Source organism: Macaca nemestrina, chromosome 11 (assembly GCF_043159975.1).
Source record: "Macaca nemestrina isolate mMacNem1 chromosome 11, mMacNem.hap1, whole genome shotgun sequence".
NCBI classification, from domain to species: domain Eukaryota; kingdom Metazoa; phylum Chordata; class Mammalia; order Primates; family Cercopithecidae; genus Macaca; species Macaca nemestrina.
The window spans coordinates 41,612,555-41,640,509 of NC_092135.1; the positions used below are offsets into that span (position 1 = coordinate 41,612,555).

General features: G+C 38.4%; 1 protein-coding gene across 2 annotated transcripts in view; it reads left to right on the plus strand.

Annotated features, from left to right (window-relative positions):
• LOC105492611 (Rho GTPase activating protein 15) overlaps positions 1 to 22,611 on the plus strand; it is a 628,732-nt gene extending 606,121 nt beyond the window's left edge. For both annotated transcript variants that reach the window (XM_011759829.3, XM_011759830.3), the window contains exon 14: positions 22,248 to 22,611. In XM_011759829.3, coding sequence (XP_011758131.2) covers positions 22,248 to 22,431 — 184 coding nt within the window. In that variant the 3' untranslated portion in view covers positions 22,432 to 22,611. The remainder of the gene's footprint in view (positions 1 to 22,247) is intronic.
• Positions 22,612 to 27,955: the final 5,344 nt, after the last annotated feature.

Sequence of the window (27,955 nt, forward strand, 5' to 3'; positions counted from 1 at the left end):
GCCCAAAGCCCTACAGGTAGTAAGAAGCGAAGCCAGGAGAGAAAATCAGGCTTTCTATTTCCTTGTTCAAGTTGATCTTTCACTCCACTAATTAAAACTGGTGTGCAGTAACGAGGCTAAAGCTGCTTCATCAAATCAACTTTTTTCTCTAACTTCCTATGGTATTGTGGGTCAGTTGGCCTCACGAATTTCCACACAATTCTATAAGTCAGTGAAGTAGATTATTTAGACATTCTCTTCTGTATATATTCTTATTTGGATTATGTAGAAATTACCCGTCAAAAAACAAGACTTTTCAACACGAACCTCATGACTTCCACATTCTATTTTTGATACCTTAACCTAAAGTAATTTCACACTCTCATAAAACCTTTGAAAATGGAGCATCCACGATGATATTTTGCACTTACCAAATTCCTTTTTCAAAAAAAAACCCTCTAAATGTTACATTATATTGTTGTATTTGCAAATTATATCCTCCAGTCATCCTCCGTAATTTTTTTTTTTCAAAAAAAGTAAAACACAGAAGATTGGAAGAACACAGGGAGAAATGACACAAGAAAAGCCTCAACATCTAACAAACATGAATGTCTGTTGACAGCGTTGTTCTGACTGCAGACAGAAAAATACTGGGGAGTACCTCACTTCTGTTTCCTTTTGGGTGAGACAATCCCTTTTGGGTGAGAAAAAGCTTAATCTGTCAGTCAAACAGAAAACAAAAACTATTTGTAATAAGAAGTTACAGAATGCCCAAACTTTCTACCATAAATGAAACAGGAGTAAAGCTGAAGGTAACATATCACCTAAATGCAAAGATTTTGCAATCTAATTGAGAGTAAAACATATGTGCATGAAATAACTTAGAGATAAAAATAAAACACGTCAACAACAATGTAATACAATCTGAATGTTTAAATGCCAAGAAAGCAAATAAGCAAATGATCAGAATATGATTCTGAAAGGCTTCCTGGTAGAGACATGCTTAAATATGGTTTTAGGTGTCATGATTGGCATAGATGTGGCAATAAAAATAGTAGTAATATAAGTGCAAAACAACTCAAATGTGTGTGGCCCTAAGGATACATGAGCAGGTAAATTGACCGCTAAGCCCTGAATGGATGCTATTTGTTATCTGCTTTATCAGTTTTTAACTTTTTTTGTTAATAGATTTTTCAAAGCAGATTTAGGTTTAAAAAACTGATCAGAATCACTCACCGGGGCCTGTCAGGGGGTAGGGGAAAGGGGAGGGAGAACATTAGGACAAATAATTAATGCATGCGGGGCTTCAAACTTAGATGATGGGTTGACGGGTGCAGCAAACCACCATGGCATTTGTATACCTATGTAACAAACCTGCACGCTTAGCACATGTATTCACGTATCCCAGAACTTAAAAATTAAAAAAAAGATCAGAGACTTCCCATATATCTCCTCTCCACCCACCACATACACACAATTTCCCCTATCATTCAAATCTTGTGTTAGTGTGGTATATTTGTTGTAACTTATGAGCCAATATTGAGACGTTAACTAAAGTCTATAGTTTACATAAGGCTTCCCTCTTTGCACTGTACATTCTGTGGGTTTTGACCAATGTATAATGACATGTAGCCACCATTATAGTGCCAGAGAATAGTTTTACTACCCCAAAAATCTCCTGTGTTCCACCTTTTCATTCCTCCCTCCCTCCCCAAAACCTCTGCAACCACTGTTCTTTCTGTCTCCAAAGTTTTGCCTTTTCCAGGATGTCAGGTGCGTGGAATCATACAGTATACAGCGTTTTTAGATTGGCCTCTTTCACCTGGCAATATGCATTTAAGATTCTTCCTTTTTCTTTTATGGTTTGATAGCTCATTTGTTTTTATTGCTAAACTATATTCCATTGTATGGATATACCACACCTGTTTATCCATTCATTTATCAGAGGACATCCAGAATCTTTTTTAACTTAAAAACAAAAATTTTTCAACTTGTTTTAAGTTTTTAACCAACATATATCTCAGGTAGGAAATATGGTTCTCAGAACACATATACTTTTTACCTTGAAACTTCCTTGTCTGAGAGTATACATTGTGATTTTTTGCAACACAGTAGTAAACTATCATTTCTGTTCTTAAGCTTGAATCAAAGGCCACTTCACCTTCTTGCTTCTGTTCTTTGGTGACATGAGAGCAATTAATTTGAGGATATAGAAAGATGAGAATTGCAAAATTAAGTTGTGAATTTTCAAATGAATGTGTTTACTATCAAACATTTACTAGAGGTCATGTCTTTCTTTTATCGGCAACTACAACACCATGTTGTCTTCACAGTGAATCAGAATATAATTCCAAATTTGAAATTATGCCTTTTTCTCTCTTCTTTGGCTACACTGTTAATTATGTCCAAAAAGCAATGCTATGACCTTTTCAAAAGTGACATCCTAAGCTGTTGTTGATTCTCTAAGTGGAAACAAATGTCACCTGGCCCACCTGTGTCTTTGTTTTTAACATCAAATAACATTGATAACTAAATCACTCTAATATAGGGGAGGAAAAAAAGCTGCCCTGCCATTTGAAGGGAATTTGCAATGAAATTCATCTACTTGGCCCCCTGATTATGTATACATACTGGTTTTAAGACAGCACACAGGAGGCTTTGCCAAGAGAATTTTAAAGTTCAAGCAGAAAAAATAATCACAATATCTTTCAGTCATTTGCTGTGTGTATTTGTTTCCTTAAAATGCACAGCTAAATGCTCCCTACACACAGATATCACTTGGTAGGTGGAGTATATCTTATTACTGGGTTATTTTCCAGTACATTTGGCATAGTTAAGGTAAAGTGTATTAACTTTCTCTCAAAATAAAGATGAAAACAGAGTTGTAGCGGCTGTGAATGCTTCAGCCATTGTCAGGAAGTTAAAAACTGACGGGAGGCCCAAATAATCAACTCAGCCTGCTGCATATACCATAGTTTTCCCCTGGGATATCTGGTCTAATCCAACAATGTATCTGACTGGCATGAATGTAGAATTACTTTCAATAAAGATTTTATTTCAAGCTTGGATGATTTCCCCCAAAACATCTTGTCACTGAGGAAAAGTATATCATAGAATATCTGATTTTTTTTTTCCCCCTACAAGTCAGCTTTTGAGAGGGGGAAAAAAAATACACATTACAACTCAAGTACTCAACTCAGGTCAATTCACTGTAAAAAATCGCATTTTAACATATCTACACTGATTAAAGATTTGCTGTGTTAAAGAAATCAGGGAGCTGTCAAAGAGAGCTTACCCTAAAGTCTGGAAATGTAAAAAATAAGTACCGCACTTGCTCCACTCCAGTCTGCATTCTCCCTGCAGTGGCCTCCAATCGAAGGGCAGGCAGGACAGATGAGCCCACCAGCTAACACCCTGCTCCGAGAATATTTGTCTTTTTGCAAGTAAGGAACATTTAAAGGTCACATCTTCCAATAAGTATGAAATTGTTTCCAGGCTATATGAGAAATATGAATGGCCTGGTCATGATCACACGAAAATGATCTTCATTTCTCTGTGCATCCTTCTCTCCCTCTTTATTCCATTCTCTTCCTTCATGATGCCACATTAAGTCAGCATGTTCAAGATAGGGGAACAGTAGGTAACAGTTCATTACTCTATTTTGAATTCCCTGAAACGTTTCATTTAGTACTTGCGTACGTTATTTCAGCCTTGGTGTCACATTGTTTAATTTATGCTTGGTTCATATAATCTTAAAAATAGCTTGTGTTACCTACAGAGTTTCATCCCTTACTAAAAGCACACAAATCATATGATTTAGCACTAATGGGATAGGAGTAATTATTTTAACATTTAATAATCATAACACATTATATTTATACAATGTTTTAAATTCAAAATCCCTTTTATCTCTATTATTATATTTTATGATTAACATGCAATGTTACAATAAGTATGTACACGAAAGAGCACTCAGCATGGATAATAGTAGATAAAACTCTAGAGAGGCATGGAAAGGGCTAGAGTTGAGTCCCTGTTCTTTGACTTTATTAGCACTGTGTAACCTTTGGACAGATCATTAACCAAGAAGTCCCTAACCCTGGCTGCACACCAGGCTCATCTGTGAAGCTTTTTAGAAACTCTGAGTCCTGGGTCTCAACCCTGAACTACCAAATCAGAATCTCTGTGCAATTCCTTTCCTTTATTAAAAGCCTGAGCCAGAGTGGAAAACCAGTGAGTTCTAATCTCCCTTTCCTTGTTTATAAAACAACAATTGACAGAAGAAAATGTAATCACATATAATAAAAATTAATGTTTCTGGCTGGGCGTGGTGGCTCACACCTATAATCCCAGCACTTTGGGAGGCCGAGGTGGGTGGATCACCTGAGGTCAGGAGTTCGAGACCAGCCTGGCCAACATGGTGAAACCCTGTCTCTACTAAAAATACAAAAAAATACTGGGGAGAACTGATTGAACTGGGGAGGCGAAGGTTGCAGTGAGCCGGGACAGTGCCATTGCACTCCAGCATAGGAAACAAGAATGTAAATCAGTCTCAAGAAAAAAGAAATGTTTCTAGAGTTTGTAAAGGGTTTTCACATACATTTTAAAATTTAATCTTCAAAACAACCCACGAGATCAGTTTTGCCATTAACTTCACTTTCTAAATGAAGAATCTGAGGCTCAGAGAACTGCTAGGGCCCATCTAAGATCACACAGTCAGTACCTATAGAACTAGCACTTAAGATTTTGAGCTTCCAGATCAAGAGCAATGGTTCTTTCCTCCAGGCAGAAGAGCATCACATGCAGAGCTTTTAAAATGTACCCAGGCCTAACTGCAAACCATTTGGATGGGTCCCAGTGGTTAACATGGTTTTGAATCCTCCACAGATGATATTAATATGCACGCTGGATAGAGAATTTCTGCCCTAAAATGATCAGAACAAGTTTGGAAAATATAAAGTACTATACAGATATAGTGTGATGATTTTATCACGGTTTTGCTGATAATTAAGCACGAATTCAAAGGGGAGGGAAATGATGCGTGGACACAAAGCTGTTCAGATCTAGGCTCCACATTCGATTTCAGGTCTTCTCTTTCATGAACCAGCTCTATTTCTATTGGAACTTCTCTGACTCCCCAGAGCTCACAGCTGCTGTCACAGGTTGAATTTAACATAGCACGAGTTACCTACTAACACCAACAGAAGTAAAGATGGAGCAGCATGGGGCAGAAAGAGAAGTCAAACGATGACATTGGACCCAACAAAGCCTGGCCACCCACAGAAGCTCTGGGGCATCCAGGGCCCATCACAGTTGTCTCCGGGAGGATGAAGATGGCTTGGCCTTGATACACTCACTGCAATTAGTCATTGGCCGTGGGCTGTCTCCAAGAGTCTCTTGGGGTGAGGTGGCTCTCCTCAGCTGAGGCAAACCCTGCAGGGGCTGACAGCTGAAGCTGCCTGTGGACTTGACACCTGGAAACTGGGCAACAAGTCTTTCCTCAAAGAGAGACCTGGGTGTACATCAAGTGTCCAGCACAGTCCACCCTTTGTGGTGCTCGGAGTGTGTTCTTCATCACGTTCACATTTGAGAAGCAGCTCCCCCAGGACTCTCAGGGAGAGAGGAGACCTTTGAAGAGGAAACTTTAGAAGAATAACTACAAGCTCTGCAGCTACAGCTGGACCTGAGCCCAGCTCATTGTCTCCATCCTCCACTCTCTATTTGAGATTGCCCTCATCTTTAACAATGGTCTCTGCTGGTCATGGTGGGTGCCCTAGATGCAACGTCCCAGACCCTTATCCATGAGAGATCTAAGCTCCTGTGTACCATGTCTTCTCAGACAAGAATTTCTGCCCTGTTCATGACCCATCACAACTGGGCAACAGAGAACTGGAAGCCCTATGTGGATCATCTGGGTACCGCCCTGTCCCCCTGGTGTAACAGCAACCTTGCCTCCTCCCTTTGATCACACTAAATTACACCTGCCTAGATAGTGACTCTTTGCCTTGACAGCTGGTGCCTGGACCCAAGAAGCTCCATGTGCCCAGAAAGCAACAGTAGCTTAGAAGACAGTAATTCGATATATTGTTCAAATACAATGATATACACAGAATAGCATCCTTCCTGACTGCCCATTTATTTTGTTCCAGAGGGTGCTATATTCTAGTGACCATCTCATAATTCTGTGAGTCAGGCCCCCTTGGCTGCCCCTCAGCCCTGATACTTATATATTAAAAATTGCATCTACCTGGCTTCTAGTAATTAAGCCCCACCACCTGGCCTCTATTACCAGTGTCTCAGCTTCCCCATTGCAATCAGTGAGCCTAGTTCTGTAATGGACTCTCCTACAGTCAACCCTCATTTACAGAGTAAAGGCCCCTATAATCACATACGAGTTTTCTGTAGAATATCAACGACGCTTAGCAACAGCCCTTCAATTTCATTAACCTTAGAGTTACTGAGTTACTACCCACGACTTCCCACTATCATTTCTAAATGTCTCATACATTACACCAGCTAGTATCTTCCACAGATCTAATGCCCTAATTCACCACCAGGGCGAGTTTTCACAATTGGACTGGCTACCTTGTGCCAGGACCCGTCTGCATTCCACCTGCCACCATCAATGGACTCCTCATTGCCAGTCAGGCTGCGAGTGACCCAGCTCCAAATCTCCATCTTATTCCTGGCTTTCTGGGACCACTCACAGAACCAATAATCATGGGTTCAGTTCTCCAGAAGGAGCCCCTGAAACAGAGTTTGGCAATCAGGGCATTGTTAAAGGTTAACCACTGTGGAAGGAAGGAGGTGGCAACAGGATTGGGCAGAGGAATAAGCTGAAGTGCAGTGCAGTCCCAAGAAAGCTTCAGTCAGACCCCCAGGAAGCTGTGGGACACATAGAGCCTGTCAAAGTTGTCTCACAGTGGGCAGAAATGGTCCAGCCTTTATACTGACTGACTGAGTGGGGGCCAGAGCAGTGGCTCACACCTGTAATCCCAGCACTTCAGAAAGCTGAGGCAGGAAGATCACCTGAGGCCAGGAGTTCAAGACCAGCCTGGGAAACATAGTGAGACCCCATCTTACCAAAAAAAAAAAAAATTTTTTTAATTAGCTGGGCATGGTGGTATACACCTGTAGTCCTAGCTACTCAGCAGGTCAAGACGGGAAGATCGCTTGACCCCGGAAGTTTGAGGTTACAGTGAGCTATGATTGTGCCACTGCACTCTAGCCTGGATGACAGAGCAAGCCCTTGTCTCTAAAATACATACATACATACATACATACATACATACATACATACATACATAAAATATATGTTGATGGATCAGTCAGTGTTCTTGAGCAAGGAGGCTTATTGTAATTGAGGCAAACCCTGAAGAAGAAGATAGCTGGAAGCCATCAGCTACCCCTGCAACTATGCAGGGGGTCCTTCCTTGAAAGGAGATCTGAGTGGCCCATCTCTGCAACCAAAGTAGCCACCATAATTATCAAATTGGCAAATGTACGAATGGTCCCTTAACAGATGAAGAGCCCTCTGTTATAAAGCTTAATATAATGCTTGATAGTGGTCCCTAAAAGATGAGTCATTTCATGTAGAAATTCTTAGAACAGGTGATCACAGTCCTACGTGCTGGACGACAGAATCATGAGTTAGCCCAGCATCCATATTTACAGGGACATATGCAGAAACTGGCACAATTCATTCCTTCACCGTAGTAAAGATGATAAATTTATATGTGTAAATGCAAAATAAATTATTTTCTATCTTTGAGCAAAGTATTATACACATTTTGAAAGGGTTTATATTTCTGCAGATGCATCAAGCATTTTGCCGAAAATAAAATTATATGGTCAAATTTTAGATGGCCAAAAAAAATGGCATCATTATCTTTAGCTTCAATCCAACCATAGTATAAAACAGATAAAAATTACTCTCTATTCTAAATTCCTCTCACGCCAGTTTTGTTCAAATTAGTTACATGTTGGAAACTCATTGTCAGATAGTATATGGGAAGGAAAGACACACTGAACAATTACAGGCCCTTAAGTTCTCAAATAGTTGCACTTTTTATTTTTGCCTTCATCTTCTTGTCCTCTCATAGTACATATGAAATTTAGGTGTGCAAGAAATGTAATTATTATGCCAACATTAAAATTAATTTATCTTTCAAGGCCCTATTCTTCTAAATGACTTAAATTTGGTCAGTTAAGACTGTCTTCCAGATTTTTTCTGGCGATATCATTAGTTCTGGAGGGCTACATAGAGCCGAAGCATTTGGTGGAGGGGCAGAAAGGATATCCATTAATACAGCATTTCAACAAATACTTATTGAACACTTAATACCATGAGCCAAACACTAATCTTATTCTATGGATACAGCACTAAGCAAAAACAGATAAAGTCCTTGTGCCTAAGGCATTTATATTCTGCTGGAGAAAGATAATAAAGCAGATTAGCAGCAGAGAAAGTGTCTAGCTTTTCCCACCTCTGCAGTCTGGTCTTCATTCCCTTTTCATTTGCAGTCATCATCCCCAACTTCCAATCCCAGGTCTGGATCTCAGTCACTCTTCACGGAGTACTCTGTGAAGCTATCTTTGGCCACCCTGCCTAGATATACAAGGCAGCAATTTCTACTTAACTGCTCCTGATATACTAGGTGTAGGCAGTTCTGGAATCCTGCCATACTACTAGGTCTTCCCCAAAGAGAAGAATACAGATCTGATTCTCAAGGATCCTCAAACCTTCTAACTGCCTGCACTCCCAGGGAACGGGAGTAGGAAGGACCAGGGCCTGGGCCACATACGCATCTCACCTTTCCTTAACCCTCCCTCCCCAAGTCCAGAAAATCTTTCTCTAGTCTGGCAGCAAAGTAGCCTGGCTCTTTACCTACCTTCCAATCTACTGATCAGTCCGTCCATATTTTGGCTGCAGCTCTGAGGCCTTTGGCACTTAGGCTTTTGAAACTCAAAAGCACAATCCTTTGCAACTCAAATGCCTTGCCTTGCAAAAATTAAAAGCACTTCTGCTTATCTGCTGTATCACCCATGAACTGAGGCCACAGTGCTGCTGACTGAACCTTGGGGAAAGGCCTAAGGTACAAGGAAGGGTAGAGAAGAAGCCTCAGCCATTATCTACTACCTCATCTTATCCCCAAATGATACTTTGACTTTCCCAGAATGCTCATTCTTTTATCATTAATCCGGCAGCCCAAACCACACTTCAAAGATTGTTCAACCTTCCATCCAATACAGGAATCTCAAACATCCTGCCTGAATACTTCTCTTGATAGGGAACTCATAGCCTTTTCTGGGGGATAAAATATTTAATATCTTTTATAGGGGCTCCCAATGCTTTGCCAGTATATATGGGGGGGAAATCTATACCAAAGGGGGGTTAATAGTGGTAATGTCTAAGTAGTAGAATTATGAGTGATTCTTATTTTATCTTTATCTGCATTTTCTAAATTTTCCATAGTATATGTAAATGCATTACTGTTTTGAAGCAGTCTTTTCTATTTTCACAACACTAATTCTTCATACAAAGGTAAAATCCATCTCTGGGCCAATTCCAGTAGCTGGATTACAAGAGGTAAGTTGACTCTTTCTTTCATGTCATGGCTCTTTGCATTGAGTCATCATGGCTTCCCTAAATATTCTTTCCCCCCGGCTAACCAAACACTTTAAGTTCCTGTGCTCTTCCGTTTAGAAGGCACACTCTGGCCACATTCACCTTGGTGCTCACTAGTTTTACAGCTTCCCTCTTAAAGTCTCTGAAGAAAGTGTCTAAAACTGGCCAGGTGCGGTGATTCACATGTGTAATCCCAGCACTTTGGGGGACCGGGCGGATTCCCTTAGGTAGGGAGTTTGAGATCGGCCTGGTCAACATGGTGAAACCCTGTCTAAAATTACAAAAATTAGCAGGGTGTGGTAGCGGGTGCCTGTAATCCCAGCTACTCCAGAGCTGAGGCAGGAGAATCACTTGAACCAGAGAGGTGGAGGTTGCAGTGAGTCGAGATCATGCCACTGCACTTCAGCCTGGGTAACAGAGTGAGACTCTGTCTCCAAAAAAAAAAAAAAAAGTCTAAAACTTATTTTTCCTCAGAAAGTAAAACTAAGCACAAATTGGATGATGATACCCAAATTGCAATTGATTCTCCTTTGACTATTTTGCAACCTTTTAAACAAGGAGACAATTCTCAAGAAAACTGCTAAAGATTTTATGTAAGTGCCCTTAATGAAAAGTAAAGTGGCTCTTCTCTTCACCTACATAAAAAGGAAAAACAAAAGAAAAGTTGAGGAATATTCTGCATACTAAAAATATTCCTTTTACGTTTATCTAACATCACAAGGCAAATATTTAAGTACTATATATTCCACTAATAACTTATAATTAGGTGCATTATTCTGCTTGGCTTAATTAATGCTGATCCATGCACAACACTCAATATTCTGTCTAATATATTACTAGCACATACCAGGTTTTTGTGTTTTTTTTTCCCCGAGACGGAGTCTTGCCCTGTCGCCCAAGCTGGAGTGCAGTGGCGCGATCTGGGCTCACGGCAAGCTCCGCCTCCTGGGTTCACGCCATTCTCCCGCCTCGGCCTCCCCAGTAGCTGGGACTACAGGCGCCCGCCACCACGCCAGGCTAATTTTTTGTATTTTTAGTAGAAGCGGGGTTTTCACTGTGTTAGTCAGGATGGTCTCGATTTCCTGACCTCCTGATCCGCCCAACTCGGCCTTCCAAAGTGCTGGAATTACAGGCGTGAGCCACCGCGCCTGGCCTCACATACAGTTTTTAAACAGCTATATTGGACAAATTCAGGTAGAAAATAATGACAGTCTTACAATTTTTTTATTTCTAAAACTACTCCCAACATAATATATTTTCTAGCCTTTCTCCCCTAAACGCAGAGCAATGCCTTCCCAGGATGTTGATATTATCAGTGGTTATTGGTGTATCAGCAGAGCTCAGGGAATAAAAATTAAGAATTCTTTTACTGCAGAGACAGTTAAATGCAAATGGCTAAAACCATTTTAAAAGCATGAGGAAAAACACCTAAAAAAAGCAATAACTGAAATAATCATTTTGCTAATAGGGCATTTCTATTTACAATTAGATATGAATGCTTTCAGAAGTTTTTAAATCTGTGTGAATCTGGAAAAAAAAGTAATACATATTGATTTGGTTTTTCTTCCATCTGAACACCCTTCTTATCTGTGCAGATATATCCTTGGATGTGAATTAGGTGATTAAAAAATCAAAATATGTCACCCAAGACTTCTTGTTGACTCTGCCTCACTTTTTTCCCCAAGTCTTCCTCAGGTCTCAGGCCTCTCCATTAAGAAGTCCCTTGATGTCAAACTCAAAATTCTTGCATCTTAGCTATTTGCAGAAAGTACATTTATATCACAGAGTAATAAAGATCTGCATCTTAATCTAGGCTCTGCCACTTACTTCCTGTGTGTCTTGGATCAAATTTTCAGTCTTTCTCAGGGTCATTTTGTTTATCTGAAAAAGTTCACCTGAAAATTTTCTCTTACTTCCAAACAAAAGAAAAAAAATGGGAGAAGATATATCCCAATATACCATAAAGTTACAGTGATTTAAACAGCAGAGTACTGGATCAAAATACACAGAGGCCAGGCACAGCAGCTCACACCTGTAATCCCAGCACTGTGGGAGGCTGAGACGGGCGGATCACTTTAGGTCAGGAGTTCGAGACCAGCCTGGCCAATATAGCAAAACCCTGTCTCTACTAAAAATACAAAAAATTAGCCAGGCATGGTAAAGCGTGGCTATTTGGGAGCTAAGGCATGAGAATTGCTTCGACTTGGGAGGTGGAGGCTTCGGTGAGCTGAAATAATGTCACTGCATTCCAGCCTGGGTGACAGAGTGAGACTCTGTCTCAAAAAAAAAAAAAGAAAAAAATATATATATGTATATATACATACATACATACATACATAATCAGCACAGTACTGAATACCCGGGTGTGTGGCCGAGTGCAGGCAATCTGCACAAAAAAAGCAGTAAAACAAATCAGTGGGGAGTGGTGGTTTATTCAACAAATGTCATAGGGAAAATTAACTGGCTTCCAGGAAAAAAAATACATTTAGATTACCATCAAATTTCACACAACCAAAATACAATGAATTAGATGATATGCTTTTCAAAACTATTTAAAATAATTTTTAAAAACAAGACCTTGATAATAGTTATCTGATCTCTTTAAAATGGATGAATTTTATAATAAAAACAAAGATAAAAATCTAAAATAAATAATACTATATATGACTACATAAGAACTAAATAAAATTAAGAAACACAAGAATTGGGAGATTGTATGTGCCACAAAAGTAATGAAAAGTTACTCTTAAGACATAAAGAAACTTAGAAATCTACATATGCAAGGATTTTATTGTAGCATTGTCTGTAATAGCAAAGAATTAGAAGAAGCAACCTAAAAACCTAGCAGCAGAGAAATGGTTAAATAAATTAAGGTATTTCCATACTATGAAATGTAACAACTTTTTAAAAAAGAATGAGGTATTTTTATATGTACTGACTTGGAAACATGCCCGTGATACATAGTGAAGGGGGGAAAAGCAAATTTTAGCACATTATGTATTTTTTATTTCATCTTTTTTAAAAAGGAAAAAAATTATATATATAATTGTGTGTGTGTGTATATATAAATATATAAAGATAGGTAGATGGATAGATGAGTAGAAAAACATCCAGAAGGAACACCCATCTGTTAATTATAGTTATGAAGGAATTTGACTAGGAAACAGGGGAGGTTTTTACGTTTTACTTTTCAATACTTCTGATTAGTACTTTTTTTCCCCCAAAAAGACCATCTATTGGTTTTGCTGTACAGAATAAAATGGGTTAAACAAGCAAACATAAAAGCACACACTGTAAATAGGAAACGGGCAGGAGATGTTCACGGGAGAGAAAACGCACATGGCTGCTTGCTTGCTTTATTAACTTCTTCCCCATTTCCTAAATTCAAAGAAGCCTAAGTTCAAAGAATGACGGACTATTTTTTAAAAAGAATAATACCAAATTATAATACTGCTAACGGGACTAATAGGCTCCCCTCCCCCCGCCCCCATGTTATGTTTTAAGGAAAAAAGAGCCATAACTTGATAATGTGGTGCTGGTTCTGAAGATGTGGTTCCCAGCCAGACCAGCAGTACTGCTACCGCTGGGGAACTTGACAGGAATGCCGTTTATCAAGCCTCTCCTCCCGGACTTGCTGAATCAGAAATCTGGAGGTGGAGCCCAGCAACCTGCCTTTTAATACCTTCCAAATTATCTTCCTGAAGGGTGAAGTTTGAGAACCACCGATCGTTGTTACATTTCTATTATTTTACACTAAGGCAGGGGTCTTCAACTGCAGCATTATTGTCATTTGGGGCAGATAATTCTTTGTCATCAGAGCTGCCGGTGCATTGCAACATGTTTAGCAGCACCCTTTGCCTCTACCCATTAGACACCAGTAGTAATTTCCTACCCCCACCTTCTCATGACAATCAAAACTGTCTCCAGATACTGCCAAATCCCTTATAGGTGGAGGGGTGGGGCTTGGGGCAAGGTACAATATTGCTCCTGAATGAGAACTACTGCCTAAATCAATACTCCAAAATGTGGAGGAAGAGTACATGGGAAGTTTTTATTTATTTATCTCACTTATACTATGAAAGCATAGGGCACAATTCATTCTCTTCTATATACGGTAATGATGAAGTGATCTATATTACATATATAAGTCATAGGAATTATTCCTGTTAGAAGTGAAAAATGCCAGATACAGAATTACATAAAGTGCATTTTCTCAAAGTTGTATGTAGATACATTATATAAACATTTCTATCATCTCTAAATGCTAACAGTGTCATTCTCCTTGAACTCAAGAAATGATTTCCATCACCTTTAGAAATAAGTCCCTCCACAGCATTTCCTACCTCTTTCGCTTTGCTCCCTGGCCTCCAGCCAGAGAGCATTCTCTGCTCTATGCTGGCATTCCTCACCACCAGGGTATTGTACCTACCATTCCCTGCCCAGAACACTCGTTCCCCTGATATGTGCACCTCGACAGGGCTCTGCTCAAATCTCCCTTCCTTAGAGAGGGCGTCCCTGAGCACTCCGTCTAATACACGTAGCACTTCTTACCACTCTCTGCTCATTAGTATTACCTGGGGGTCATTCAAAAATGAAGGCAGCCTGGCCTTGCCCAATATTAAATAAAAGAGAATCTCTGGGAATGGATTCAAGGCCATCAGTGTTTTTTTTTTTAAAGCTCCCTAGGGTCGGTGGAAGAACCATTACTTCTCTTTTTCTTAGCTTTTCTTGAAGTACTTCAGAGCCTGAAGTCACATTTTATATTGCTTTGTGTACGGTTTGTTGTCTGTTTTCCCCACTAGTTTGTAAGCTTCTTCTGAGCTGGGATTTTGTCTATTTTACTCATTGCAGTATCCCTAATATCCAGAATAGTGTCAAACACATAGTAAGTACACAATAGATTTTTAATGAACTAATAAATGGGTACATCGAGTTACCAGTGTTTATTATACTCTTCTAAAGTTTTCAAATTTTCACTAATAGAATGCATTTATCATCAAAAAAAAAAAGAAATTAAAGCTGATTTTAAAATCTGCCTTTAAAATTTGTGATATATTTGAAGCACAGTGATTAGCACATAGAAGGTATTAGTAGTAACAAACAGTAACTACTGTAAATGTTTCTTTTTGGTATTATCTACTATGTCAGAGTTTTGGTTCTGATATTTTTATCTGTGTTTGTTATCACCTTACAGAACACATATTCCAATTAGAAATCAATTATTAATTGAAGCCTGTGGACCATTCATTTTTTCACTTTTTAGTTCTCACATTTTATTAAATATTCTAAATATTGCTTTAGAGATACTTTAGAATATCACTATAATGCCCAATCAATAAAATATGAAACAACTGAATAATTGAAAAGGTTTCAATCTTCTGCATTGAAATTCATGCAAAGAGGTTCAATAAATGCAAAGAATCTGGCCATGTTAGCTATCAATACTCAACTGCCATATAACGCTCCTTTGCTATAATGTACTTCAGAATTATATACGCATAACTTCAAAGCTAATTTTTTGCTTTTATTTAAAAGCAAAAATGTCAGAATATAGCAATAATTCCTATTGAGGATGATAGTTATTTTGGAAAATAAGAATTACATGTTTAGATGTAAAATTGAAGACTTTTCATTTCAGCCAACAGATATGTAAACTGGCATATAAAAAATGGCTGACTTATCTTTGAATGACTACCTTGAAACACACAAATATTAAATGCAACAATACTTGTGAATGCTCTCCTGCTTTTCCAATACTTGAGAATGTTTCTGGCACACAACTATAACTTTAAAGAAGGTGGAATTTCTGCTAAGTCCTCAATCTTATAAAAAGGCCAGTGTAGATAGCAGTATAGTTTGTGCAAATTGAGGGTAGGCAAGCATATGGTTAGCATGGATCCCCCCCCAAAATAGTTATAGCACATAGGAAACATAAGTTGAGCATATTGAAAATTTATTCTATTTTTAACAGCCTCTCTTTAGTTAAGTGGTCAAAGTCACAATTAACATTTCACATGCAGTGGCTGAGCTATATTTTGCAAGCCAGGTGTGACCTGATGGCAGGAATACATTTACCACCACACTCTCCTTATTTTGTAAAACTATTCTAAAGTTATGTGTGTTGGAAAATCATGGCATTCCAGAGATAGAGAGGGGAACATTTCTAATACACCTTCATAACTTGAGAGTTGTCCTCCAGGCAATCATGTGGCTTTCAACACACTTTGCAAGTCACTATAGTAACTGCAAAGCACAAACTTAAAAGAAAGTTCACATCCTTAAATCTGTTTGGAGCTGAACTATTATTACAGGCTTTAGTCTTCTTAATTCAGCATTAATTTTTAGTTGTATATTAAAGTTTTCTTTCAGTTCGAGTCATTTGGCTGTGATTTCACGCGACTAAGAAATTTCTTTGAATTAGCAATTCAGCTCATTTTGGGAAAAACTTACCCAGCATAAGGCTTTTTCAAGAGGATTTCTTTTCCGGGGGTCCAACATCTGTAGCACTGGATTATAAATTGTTTCTAAAATAAACTTAAATTGATGGATCACTATTCTTCCCACTTGGGCCTGACAAAAGGTAGCACTCACATTTCCTTTCTTTTATGCTGTAAACTGTATATCACTTTTCAGCTCTCTAGAAAAATGAATTCTTACTCATTTTAAGATTTTATAAACTTGAATTTTACTTAGTGGTATAAGAAATGCTTTTACTAGGAATACACACGAAGTGCTATTTCATGAACAAATTCATAAAATCATATTTTTGTCAGGCTATTTAAAACTAAGCAGTATAAATAAATAGCCTTTCTCAAGAATTGCAGTTTGGGGCCTTTTTTTTCTGTTAGTTAAGCATTCTTAAGTTAGGCACTAAACTTTGAGCTCTTCATGTTGCTTAGAATCAGGTATCTTTGCTATGATTTCTTGGGAGTAAATTAATGATGAGTCAACATACATCAAGAGGAATTCCCAAATACTGATATAAGGTCTAAATATTTTTGGGCCTTCCTGCCCACTACTATCATGTTAATGTCCCAACCATGTCTTTCCTTTACCTTTCTCATTCAGATTATTTCTTTTGCGTTTTGGCCTTTGTTTTATCATAAAAGGGGAGTTTCTTTCATTTCTTTGCTAAAAACAGGTCAAATGGTAGCTCAAAATTTACAACACAGTCATGGAGTTTAAGGACCTAATGAAACCTAAGTCCTACCAGAGGGGTGGAACTAGCCAGAATGACCAGAATCTGACTTCTTTCTGAGTTAGCTGCTACAGAACTGTGAAGCCAGGGTGGCATAGGAGGATAAAATTCCTAACATTTTCAGACTTATATATGGTAGATCCTTAGCAAAACACACGAGAGCAGCATTTCTTCATATACACTCTTCAGTGTTACTCAGAAAAGAGAATCTATGTACAAGATTCAAGTAATTTAGAGAAGACACAAAGATGGGCAAGGATTTTTTTTCCTGCAGGACTTTTCAGAGACTTTATACTTTTGTGCATTGTGAATATCCAAGAAGAAAAAGTGGCACTCAATTTTCTCCAAAACTTTTATGTTGGAATGCCATTTTTGTGAAGCATATCAGAGAAATGGTGTTTTACAGAACCAACTTTATTGAAAGGTATTGCCAAAGCCATGGTAAAAATGTATATGGTTTCTGGATCAGATCCACCCCACCAACAATACAACTCAACTAAAGCTCAAGCTACTTGAAGTATACCTGTTTTTGAGAGTTTTCCATCTAAGATACTAAATTGAATTATATGATTCCATGTAAGGTTTTTATTTCTTCCAGCAGCCTATGCTTCTTTTCTACATATGTTTTACTAGTTGAAACCTTCAGAAATAATCCCTAGCTGTTCCCCCACAATAAGAGTGAAAATTATGGTTTCTCTTGATGTGAGCTTAAAAAAAAAATAAAAAGAGATGTAATAATTAGATATAAAAAGAGAGATCTATAATAATATAATTTTGCAGGATAGTATTCTAACTATATATTTGAAATTGTGGTTGATTCTCTCTGTGATCCTAAATCAACCACTTAACTATTTAGGAGTCCAGCATGGTAGGGAATACGTAAGCTTCCATTTGAATCATGACATTTATAACAGCATTAATACATTTTCCCAGACATCCCCAGTTCAGGGGCCTTCTTTGCTGAAAATGTCTATCCCCACATAAACTTTAATATGAAAATGTATTAGTCAGTTAACATGAATTATATAGTTCAGTATTTGGTGACTTTTACCCCAAATTGATCTTTACCTTCATCTTTTCTAACCTAAAGACAGTGATTTCTTAACACATGAACTACTATTTGGTTGATATTTAGCAAATAAATTGCATATATATATGTACATGTATGTACATATATAAATATATATACATGTGTATGTATATATTTATATACATATAAATTGTATGTATATATTTATATACATATAAATTGTATGTATATATTTATATACATATAACTTGTATGTATATATATAGATTACATATATTTACACATACATACATATTTGAGATAGTGAATAAGCAAGATAGCCTATGTTCTATATAATACTATATCTAACCTTTTTTCTTAATGACTCTTAATTTGTTTAAAAGTCACTACAAGTAACTTGATCTTCCTAACTCAGGAAAAAAATCTCAAGCTGCTGAAAAATTTAACCTGCAATAATGCAAACATAACAGGAATACAAAACTATGCGTTATCTTTTAAATGTACTTAAACGAGATTATTTAAAACATGTGTAAGTTAAAGTTTTATTAAAAGCAAATGGAAAATGTGCAGGGAAATGCACATAAAGGATACAGGTTTGAGGCAGAATGAATATTTTATATTTACACATGCATAAAAGCACAAAATGAACATTTTTTCACAGGAAATTTAGGTAATATACATTCGCAGAAATTCATTACAGGAGTCCCCCATGATGGCCCAGTGGCTTAGAGAAGCCTTCTCCCAAGGGACACTCAGCCATGCAGGCACATGCCTTTCCCCAAGGAGGCACTCGGACATGCAACTCTAGCCTCCAACTCTTTCTTGTATAACTGCATCTTCAATCCTCTACTTTTACATAATCTCTTTCCCCTTTCAAACTTCCTTGGTTCCCTCCCCCACATTTGGCCCCACTCTGGTTTCTAAGACCAGGTCTTTTGCTGAGCAGCAAAAATATAAAGAATGCTACAGAAATAGTAAATAGTCTATCCCTATTTCAGTTTTCTTACTCTCCCTTCAAGGCCTGAGTCCCCCTTGAGAGCCGAGTTACCCCTCCACCCACGCAAGCTCCTCCAAAGCTATAGACCCCTTTTGCAGCTTCCACTCCCATAAACTCAGACTGTCCCTCCACTAATGAGCTCTTGCATATGCCTTGATTTTTAGCCTCACCTTTGTGGGTCTCAGTTTTGGCTCACAGATACCTTAATCTCACTGTCTCTGCACCAACTAAAATTAAATAGGTAACTGTATCTTTGATCCTGTCAACGTTTACATTATCCTTTTGCCCTTTCAGATTTCCTGGACTCCAAGTCCTAATGTTCTTCTACTACCCTGTTGGCCAAGATGGCCCATTCACCTTTGTACCTTCAATAGTCTTGCTTTTGCTTCTACCTTCTCCATGGCCCATGACCTCTGAGCCCTCTTCTCTGCTAGATAAATCTTATCAATTTAGACATTTGTTACCAATAGGTAAAGTTATTAAAACAACTTTTACCTAATAAGTGCTCAATTGATTATTTCTGTTATCTATCTCCATATTTGCCTCTAAAATGTATGTGTGTGGTGGAATTAATGAAGCAGTTAGTATCATAAAAAGGTGTTAATTTAAAACCAAAAGGGAAAAACCTGCATTGCCTGTATTGTGAATCTTACTTATGGCTTGTATAATATGCATATCTGGGAGATGCTCAGGAGAGATGTTAAACTGAGGTAGATGGGCATGTTAAAGAGAAGCAAAGGTCCATTCCACTTGCCCTCTACAGAGAGGAGGATGCTTAATTCACTCAATAGGATTTTGGCAAATGCAATAGCAAAGTGGCATAGCTTCTTATATTCCAAAAGAAACTTTAAATTTGAAGTCTCAGATAACTCACACTCTAAAAATATGAGAATCCCTTCCAGAAATGTAGCCATGCCAACAGTGCTCACAGGTACAAATGCTCTCTGTTTAAAGCAGAAGAAAAGGGAAAATGGGAAGCAGAATATCCTGAATATTCAGTCTAAATTTGAGTCATTTTACCCACAAGAAATGTACTATCACCAGGCTGTCAATTACAATTCTAAGAGTGAAAAACGAAAATTCGGACCTTCTTATGATGGATCGTATAGTCATGTGGAAGGTGGCAGAGTGAAAAGTTGGCCCGGTTACTAGGGCCAGGAGTCATTACAGACTCTGACAGTGACGCTTCCACAGGTACTGGACCCAGACTGCCTGGGCTTGAATGTCAGTTTGTGTAACACTGGCTGTCAAATCACTCAGTCTTCTCAGTGTTCTCATGTGTTGAACAAGCTTAATAGTAGAAGCTACTTCATGGGATTGTTATGATGAAGAAATGAGACAATAAAATCGCTTAGAACAATAGTTGATTATTATTAACATTGGTCAGGTCAAATATGCTTTGCTGGCCACAGTATGTGCCATGAGCTTGCTTGGTGGTGGGCAGGTACCAGGCAGTACACGCATGGCGTTGGCCCTGCTCAATCTCTTTCAAGAGATGGACAGCATGGCCTCTTGGTCACAGAAGTGGTTCTTCAGAGACTCAGGTTTGTGAAGGGGAAAAAAAAAAAATGCAACAGTCCCCCTTATCTATGGTTTCACTTTCCATGGTTTCAGTCATCCAAAGTCAACCACAGTCTGAAAGTATGAAATGGAAAATTCCAGAAATATGCAATTAATAAGAGGCATAGCATTCTGAGTAGCATGATGAGTTCTCCCACCTGGGATGTAACTCCTCCGTTTGTCCAGAGTCTCCAAGCTGTCTGCCCTGGTGCCATCATTCATAGGGTAGCCCTCCCAGTTATCAGCTCAATATTGTGGCATCACAGTGCTTGTGTTCGAGGATTCCTTATTTTACTTCACAATGGCCCCCAAAGCGCATGAGTAGTGATGCTGGCAATTCACATATGCCAAAGAGAAGCCGTAACATGCTTCCTTTCAGTGGAAAGGTGGAAGGTCTCGACTTAATAAGGAAAGAATAAAAATTGTATGCTGAGGTTGCTGTGATTTATGGTAAGAATGAATCTTCCATCTGTGAAATTGTCAAGAAGGAAAAATAAACGTGTGCTAGGCTTGCTGTTGCACCTCAGACTGCAAAAGTTATGGCCACAGTGCATGATGAGTGCTAAATTAAGATGGAAATGGCATTACATCTGTGGATGGAAGAGAAACATGTTCCAATAGATGGCAATCCGGTTCGGTGCTATCTAAGGTTTCAGGCATCCACTGGCTGGGGGGTGGGGTTCCTGGAGCATATCCCCCGAAGATAAGGGGGGACTACTATAATACCAGTCTTTCTGCCTCCTGTGATTCAGAGATATGTAGGCCCACTTAGGCCAAACAAAGAGAGGCCTCTAAAGTCCAACCAACTCAACAATGTTCCACACTGAGCTCTGAAGCCAGAGACCCCACTGTCTGGTAAAAAAGTGTTCCTTTGCCTTGCTTTATTTTCCACACTCTTATTTCCCTTGGGTTGGGATGTCTGATAGAATGAAGAGTTTGATATTTCTTAGCACCCTGTCTTTCCATATGCTGTCCTTATTTCCTTATCACTAAAACCCCACTCTTCTGAATTTTAATATAAAATCAAGTAGGCTTCAGCCGTCAGAATAGCATTACTTTTTTAATTATCAGTTTCTAGGATGGGGCTTTATTTTCTTTTTAGGAGTCCTGTGTTGGAACAGGCAAGTCATTACCATTAATAAAACCAAATCCTAGTGTTTCATTGGTATTCCAGCTCTCCATAGGATCCTCACACAAGCAAATACATATCTGATTCCAATGGGGCTCTTTTCCTGTGCAAATGCTACAGGATTCTGCATTTTATTGTGGCAGTAAGCTAAATTGGCTGTCCAAATGAATGGAGACGCTTAGAATTTTGCCATATACCAAACTGTCTCAGAACCTATCTCCTCTACAAAACACATTCCAATTAGCATTTGCCAGGAATACTTTACTCACCACTAATCACAAAAAACTTAATTTTTAAAAGCCTACCTTCAATTACTAATTGTACAGACATTGTTCTGGTTATTTTGTTTGCGTTCTAATATTTTTTTTTTTTTGCATGCCTCTCACCTGTTTCCTCAATTGTCTCTAAGCATTTTAAAGGCTGCATCTTGTTAACTTCACAGTCATTTTTACTGTTTAATATACTTACTCATTCATTTCACAAATATTTGTTGAGTATTCACAATGCTCAGGTATAATGGGGTAAACAGTTGGACAAGGCAATGTATCCTTTCCCCAAAACTCATAGGTTCTACTTCCATATAGTAAAGTATGTAGGGTAGAAGATTAAATAATGTTGTAATGCAGTTACTTTTCCTGAATGAAAAACCTTTTTTAATCACTCCAAAGTAACCACAACTTCACTTCAAACTCCAGTGGAATTACTTTTTTCTCTCTCTCTACACAGGATAGTGGCCAAAGCCTCCAAGAACCTCATGTCCACACAAAGCTTAGGGATTGTATTTGGACCCACCCTCCTGCGAGCTGAAAATGAAACAGGAAACATGGCGATCCACATGGTCTACCAGAACCAGATAGCTGAGCTCATGCTGAGCGAGTACAGTAAGATCTTCAGCTCGGAGGAAGACTGACAGACAAGACAAGCTACTGAATACGTTCACATCTGTCTTGATGCCTAATATTTTTACATTTCTGTAAACATATTTCTGAAATATTTTTTGCCTTTCAAGCGACAGATGCCTCATTTTGTGAAAACTTAATGATGATTTTGTGTTTAAGTTCCAAACATTTGAATAAAATAATTGACAATATTTGCTATATGTGTTCTACATTAACCCCTTTGGTGCTATTCCTTCTAGCACTTCTAGGAACACATCATGCATGCCTCATGCTATTAAATAATATGCAAAGAACAGCACATATTCAAAAAAATGGCCTTAATGCTGCTCCAGGGAAATCGGGTGTGCGGTTGTGTATGTGGAGATATGAGTGAGTGAGTGTGGTTGGGAGTAGGGGTGCATGTGCACACATGTGCTTTCCCAAGATCCAGGCTGCCTTAGGCATGACTCCATACTGTTACTTGGACACGGATAGAACACAAAGAGGTAGGAAGGCAGAAGCTATTAATTTGTAAATAGAATGAAGGAGATCTGGTTCACAACCAAAACAGATATATTTCATCTTTTCAGAATATTTCTGTATATATAAATATAGTCCAGCTATTTTCAATGCTATACAGTGAAATTTATAAATATAACATGTTGAATGGCAATTTTTCTCAAGAAAAAATGACAGTTCAAAGCATTTGCCATTGAATTTTTTTTATAAATACTATTTGTAGTCCCATAAACTCACTATCTTATAAATTAGAAGCAAAATTAGTGTCCTGCAATTTTGATCTTTATATTACACAGGAATTGCCTGACTGCTCATTTTTAATGCTAACATCCATTTTGAATCTTCATCAAACTGTATATCTTCCTTTTCCCTGGCTATGTCATTTTATGTAGAATTTTTATTATGCTTCTGAGGATGCTTTATTGGTGAATTACATTAAATCCATCTAGAAAAATAACTTTTTTTAAAGGCCTTTTTTTTTCATATGCCCTAAGGATTACTTGACTAGACTTAGATTGCTTTATCCATTTGATGGTTAGTTTCAGTTGTCATGGATAAACAAAAGGGTAACTGTCTAGAATATATCAAACATTGTTTTATTTTGAAAAGTATGTTCTAGTTGAACACATCTCATACCGGTTTTATGAAAGTATTCTGCTGATAAAAATGTAGACTTACGTTTGACAGCTTTTTAATCAAATTCAAAGGGAATAAATAAAACTAATCCAGTGTGATAAAGAGTAAGTCTAGTTATCGATTTGTTCATAAAATGAAAAATAAAGCATGTAAATAAAACGCGTGAAGCACAGATCCAGAGCAAACACTTAGAGCAATAATGAGCTCCGCGGCATAAGCTGTTTGACAGCCAGATGTGCAGGCAGCTCCAACATCCATGGAGCTGCCTGAGGAAGCGGAGGACTCCCTTGTCCCTCTTGAATGTCTTCATTTTAGCAATGGCGCCAGTAAGTGGGCTTGTAGCCAACAACAGAGAAGCCACAATATGTGCTGAAGTGCAGTTTCATCCAGTATGACGTATACACACACGAAAAGCCGAAAAAAGTCACATGAAACAGACCCCCATGATCTAAAGTCACCAGTAACAGCGCGCTGGCAGACTTGCGAGCTTTAAGCGATTCTTATATGTAAAACTGCAATTATGCCTTTCAGAAAAACATGGAGACATGAAACGAGTTTCTGGCGTTCTATTTCAAGTCATTCTCATTTCCATGCCATTCCGTATTCTCAATTAGGTCTTTCCCAAGACTTTGATTACTTCCCTTTTTGAAGCGTTGGGGGAGAGTAGATTCAGTCGTTCTAGCATTAAAATCTTATCCCTTCACACGGGTCCATCTTTAAAGTTATTCTGGAAGCATCAGCCAGAGAGAACCAGCAATGAAAGCCAAAGAGAAGTGGCACTACCTGCTTTGGGCAGGGACTCACAGCCCCTTGTCTCTGCTGCTTTCCAGATTTATAATCTTCAAAAGCACCAGCTTCTTGATTTCCAATCTGATGGGATTTAGCCTGATTCAAACCCCAGCTGTGTCCTGTCCCTGCCTGCTAAGGGCATTTAATCAGAGAATGTGTTTCCTCTCTGGGAAAAGGCCATTCCAAGGTGCTGAGCCAAAGTGCCCATCACGGGATCTGACTTAACACACTACAGGCATAAAAAGGGTTACACCAAAAGGTTATTAGATTCCATAACATCTCAAATACAGTGACAATGGCCATATCAAGTCTTCCATGTTTAAAAATTGAGATTATAAGTATACTAGGTTGACTAAAAGGTTAGATTTCATATAACTGGTCAATATTCTCCAGCAAAAAGTCATGAAACACCAGTGAGCGTTTCCTTATCTCCTAGTTTGAACCAGGCAAAATTCTAGGCACTGGTGACACAAATATTAAATAAGACCAATATTTCTACCCTGGGTAGTTTCAGTCCAGTGAGGGAGACTATCCCTAACAATTACAGTTCAATACAAGATGAGGTGCCTTAGCCGTCTTGGTAAGCGTGTAGACCCAGGATTCAGCACCTATATTTAAAGACGCTCATAATGTATTGTTGAATGAATGGGCAAACAGAAGAGAAGCTATTCCAGACATATTAACAATGCTCAGTGGTTGACAAATACCAGAAGACTCAGCTACAGACAGTAACTCTCTGATTCTGTTACAAAGTCAGATGAGGCTTCATCGGGAAGGTAAGCTTTTCAATCTAATCTTGACCAATGAATAAGATTTACCAAAGAAAAATGCAGAAGACACACCAGGAAGCAGGAATGGCATGAACAGAGTCATGAAAGACCTGACATCTCCAAGGAAAAATGAGAAGTTCAGTGAATAGAGGGTGAAGTGCATGCCTAGCAATTTTGGAATATGAAGCTAGAGAAAGATGTTGGGATCAGATATAGGCCATGATAACATATTCAGATTTTATCCTGTAGGCAAAAGGGATCCCATAGAGGTTGTAAAGCCAGAAAGCTATAGAGGAACTTCGTTTCTTAGAGAATGTCTAAACTCACCAATGGGCAGGAGAAAAATTAGTTTGAGGAGACTAGCATTTTCTCATGTATGTGTTTGTGTGTGGAATAAAATTATAATCTTATATTCTTAGGGTCAGTTCTAATTATGATGATGAAACATTTTAAGAAATTATAACTTAGTCTGTAGAATGGAAACACAAGTCCCTAGAAAATCAAGCTAGTTATTATGTCCCGTTTCAGCATGCCTTTACCTACCCAGGATATCGGAGGTTTCCTCTCTTTCTTATTGACACAGAAAGCTTCTTGGAGATGGTATATATTTCATCTTATATGTTGACAGTCTGACTTTCTTAGCATGTGCCATATGACAGGATCACCGTGCCACAGCTAGTAATTGAAAGCCATATGATGGTTCTCCCTATCCAATTAGAAAACAAAGGATCCAATTAAGTAAAATTTTAAAAGCTGTTAAAAGGAAGCAGTCACTTGCCAATAGTGCTGTCCTTACAGTTTAACACAGCTAGAAATTGACCTGTACTTCTCTTTTCCACATTTATTTTTGTGAATTATAAGTTAATCACCCTGTCAATTCCTAATTAAAAGGCCCTGCAAAGATTTTCAGCCAAAAAGGACTGTTGCTAAGGGTTCTGGGTCAAATTGCTCTGTTGTCAAAAATGAGAAATCGAACCAAAACAACATCAACTCTCTCCCAGGAAACTTACATCTTAATACCAAAAAATGGAGACTTTCTGGAAATACAACAATCACATTTTATATTTTCAACACTGTTTGATCTTATCTTTAGGACATAGATAGCTCCTTTTCTCTTTCTTTAAACCAAGGGTTGCAAATTCAGATGCCTAGTGGGGCCAGGCAGTGATAGAAATGAGTCAAGAGGAACAGGCAGTAAGCGTATGAAGCGGTAGCAGCTGTGGAAAAGTCAAGCTTAACGCCTGGCCAAAAGGGTCAGCTTCTACTCAGCTGGAGCTGATGTTGCTTATGTGGGAATGTGGGCACAATGTTGCCAGACCTTCAGCTCTTTCGTGAAAAGCCAGAAATTCAGGATCTTATGTGAAATCTGATTTTTAAGGGCACCAAATAAAACACAGCTCAGCGGACTCAGCCCAAGGACCTTAGTGTCACAAAGCTTGCTCCCCAGAAAGTGGTCGCACATGGAGCAGATTGTGGGGATGAGCGAATGAGCCACAGCAATGGGAAAGAGCAGAAAACCTGCACACTTTGCACTTAGGAGAACTTGCTGTGTCGACCCTGAGCAAATTATTTACTCTAGCTGGGTCTCTGTTTTCTACTTGTCTTATTTTGCCTTTCCAGCTATGTAATGGAATCATATGAAAGAAATTAAAATGGGTAATACACCATGAAATTCCAAGTTATCCCTAAAAGATGTGGATGATGGATTTCCAGTTTATTAATAACTTTATGTTCTGAAAACAATGAGAAGGAAGGTTGGGACCTGACTCAAAGAAAAATTCTGAATGCCATACTAAGATGTGTTATCCTAAGTCTCTATTCAATTTTGAGACCCTGAAGGTCTTTTTTTTAGCGGGGAGGTAACTTTATCAAAGCTGTAAAGATTCTCATGGCAACATTATGGAGTGGAATTTGAAGCAGGAAGAAATTATAGGCACCATTTCCAGACAGAAGATTATTGTTATAGGACTGTTAATGCAAGTCTCAATTCAGAGAGCAGCAGCCAATAGAGAAATTGATATTATGCTGCATCATGCTATTAAACTTCTTCAGGGTTTTACCTGCCATCTCTTCATTATGACTGCTAAGTGCAAAGACCATCTGTTGTTATGCAGAACTCCCATACCAGGTCTGTTTCTGGCTTACTTGCTGGGTTGCAATGGAGGTTAATTCTAGATTCTGGCAGTGGTTTGCCATTTGACAGTAACCATCTTAAGCTATTTTGGCCAAGTCATGCCCAAGTCAATGAGTGTGCATGCTACCAGCATCATCCCCAGATAATCATAGGGTCACTTCTGTCATACCTGGCTCTGACCTCTCCCTCCTTTTTCTTGAGCCAATATTGCTCCTCTGGCCACCCAGAGGACCATCAAGAAATGAGTCATGGGAAGACTAATTGTGATTAGCTAACATTTATAGAGCACTTGTTATATGCCATGAACTGCAATTGATATATATTGTTTTATTTAATCTTGATGACTCTACAGAGGGAGACACTATAATTATCCCTGATTTATATTTGAGGAAATTGAGAAGAAAAAAACAATGAAATTACCAAGTTCATGTAAGTAGTATGTGCCAGGTCAATATTTGAATCTAAGTAATATGGCCACTGTACCATATGATCACTTAATTAGGAAAAGACACTGAAAGAAATGTAAGTGCATAAACATCCCCAGATATTTCTACTACTTGTGAGGATGCCTGGTCATTCTCCTGTTAAAACACCTGATGAAAGTTTCACTTTCAGATGAATTTTCTTAAAAGAACAAGAGGGATATTATACAATTTTTTCAAAGAAATACAGAGTAACTCTGTTCTTATGAGTAGACGGCTAATCTCA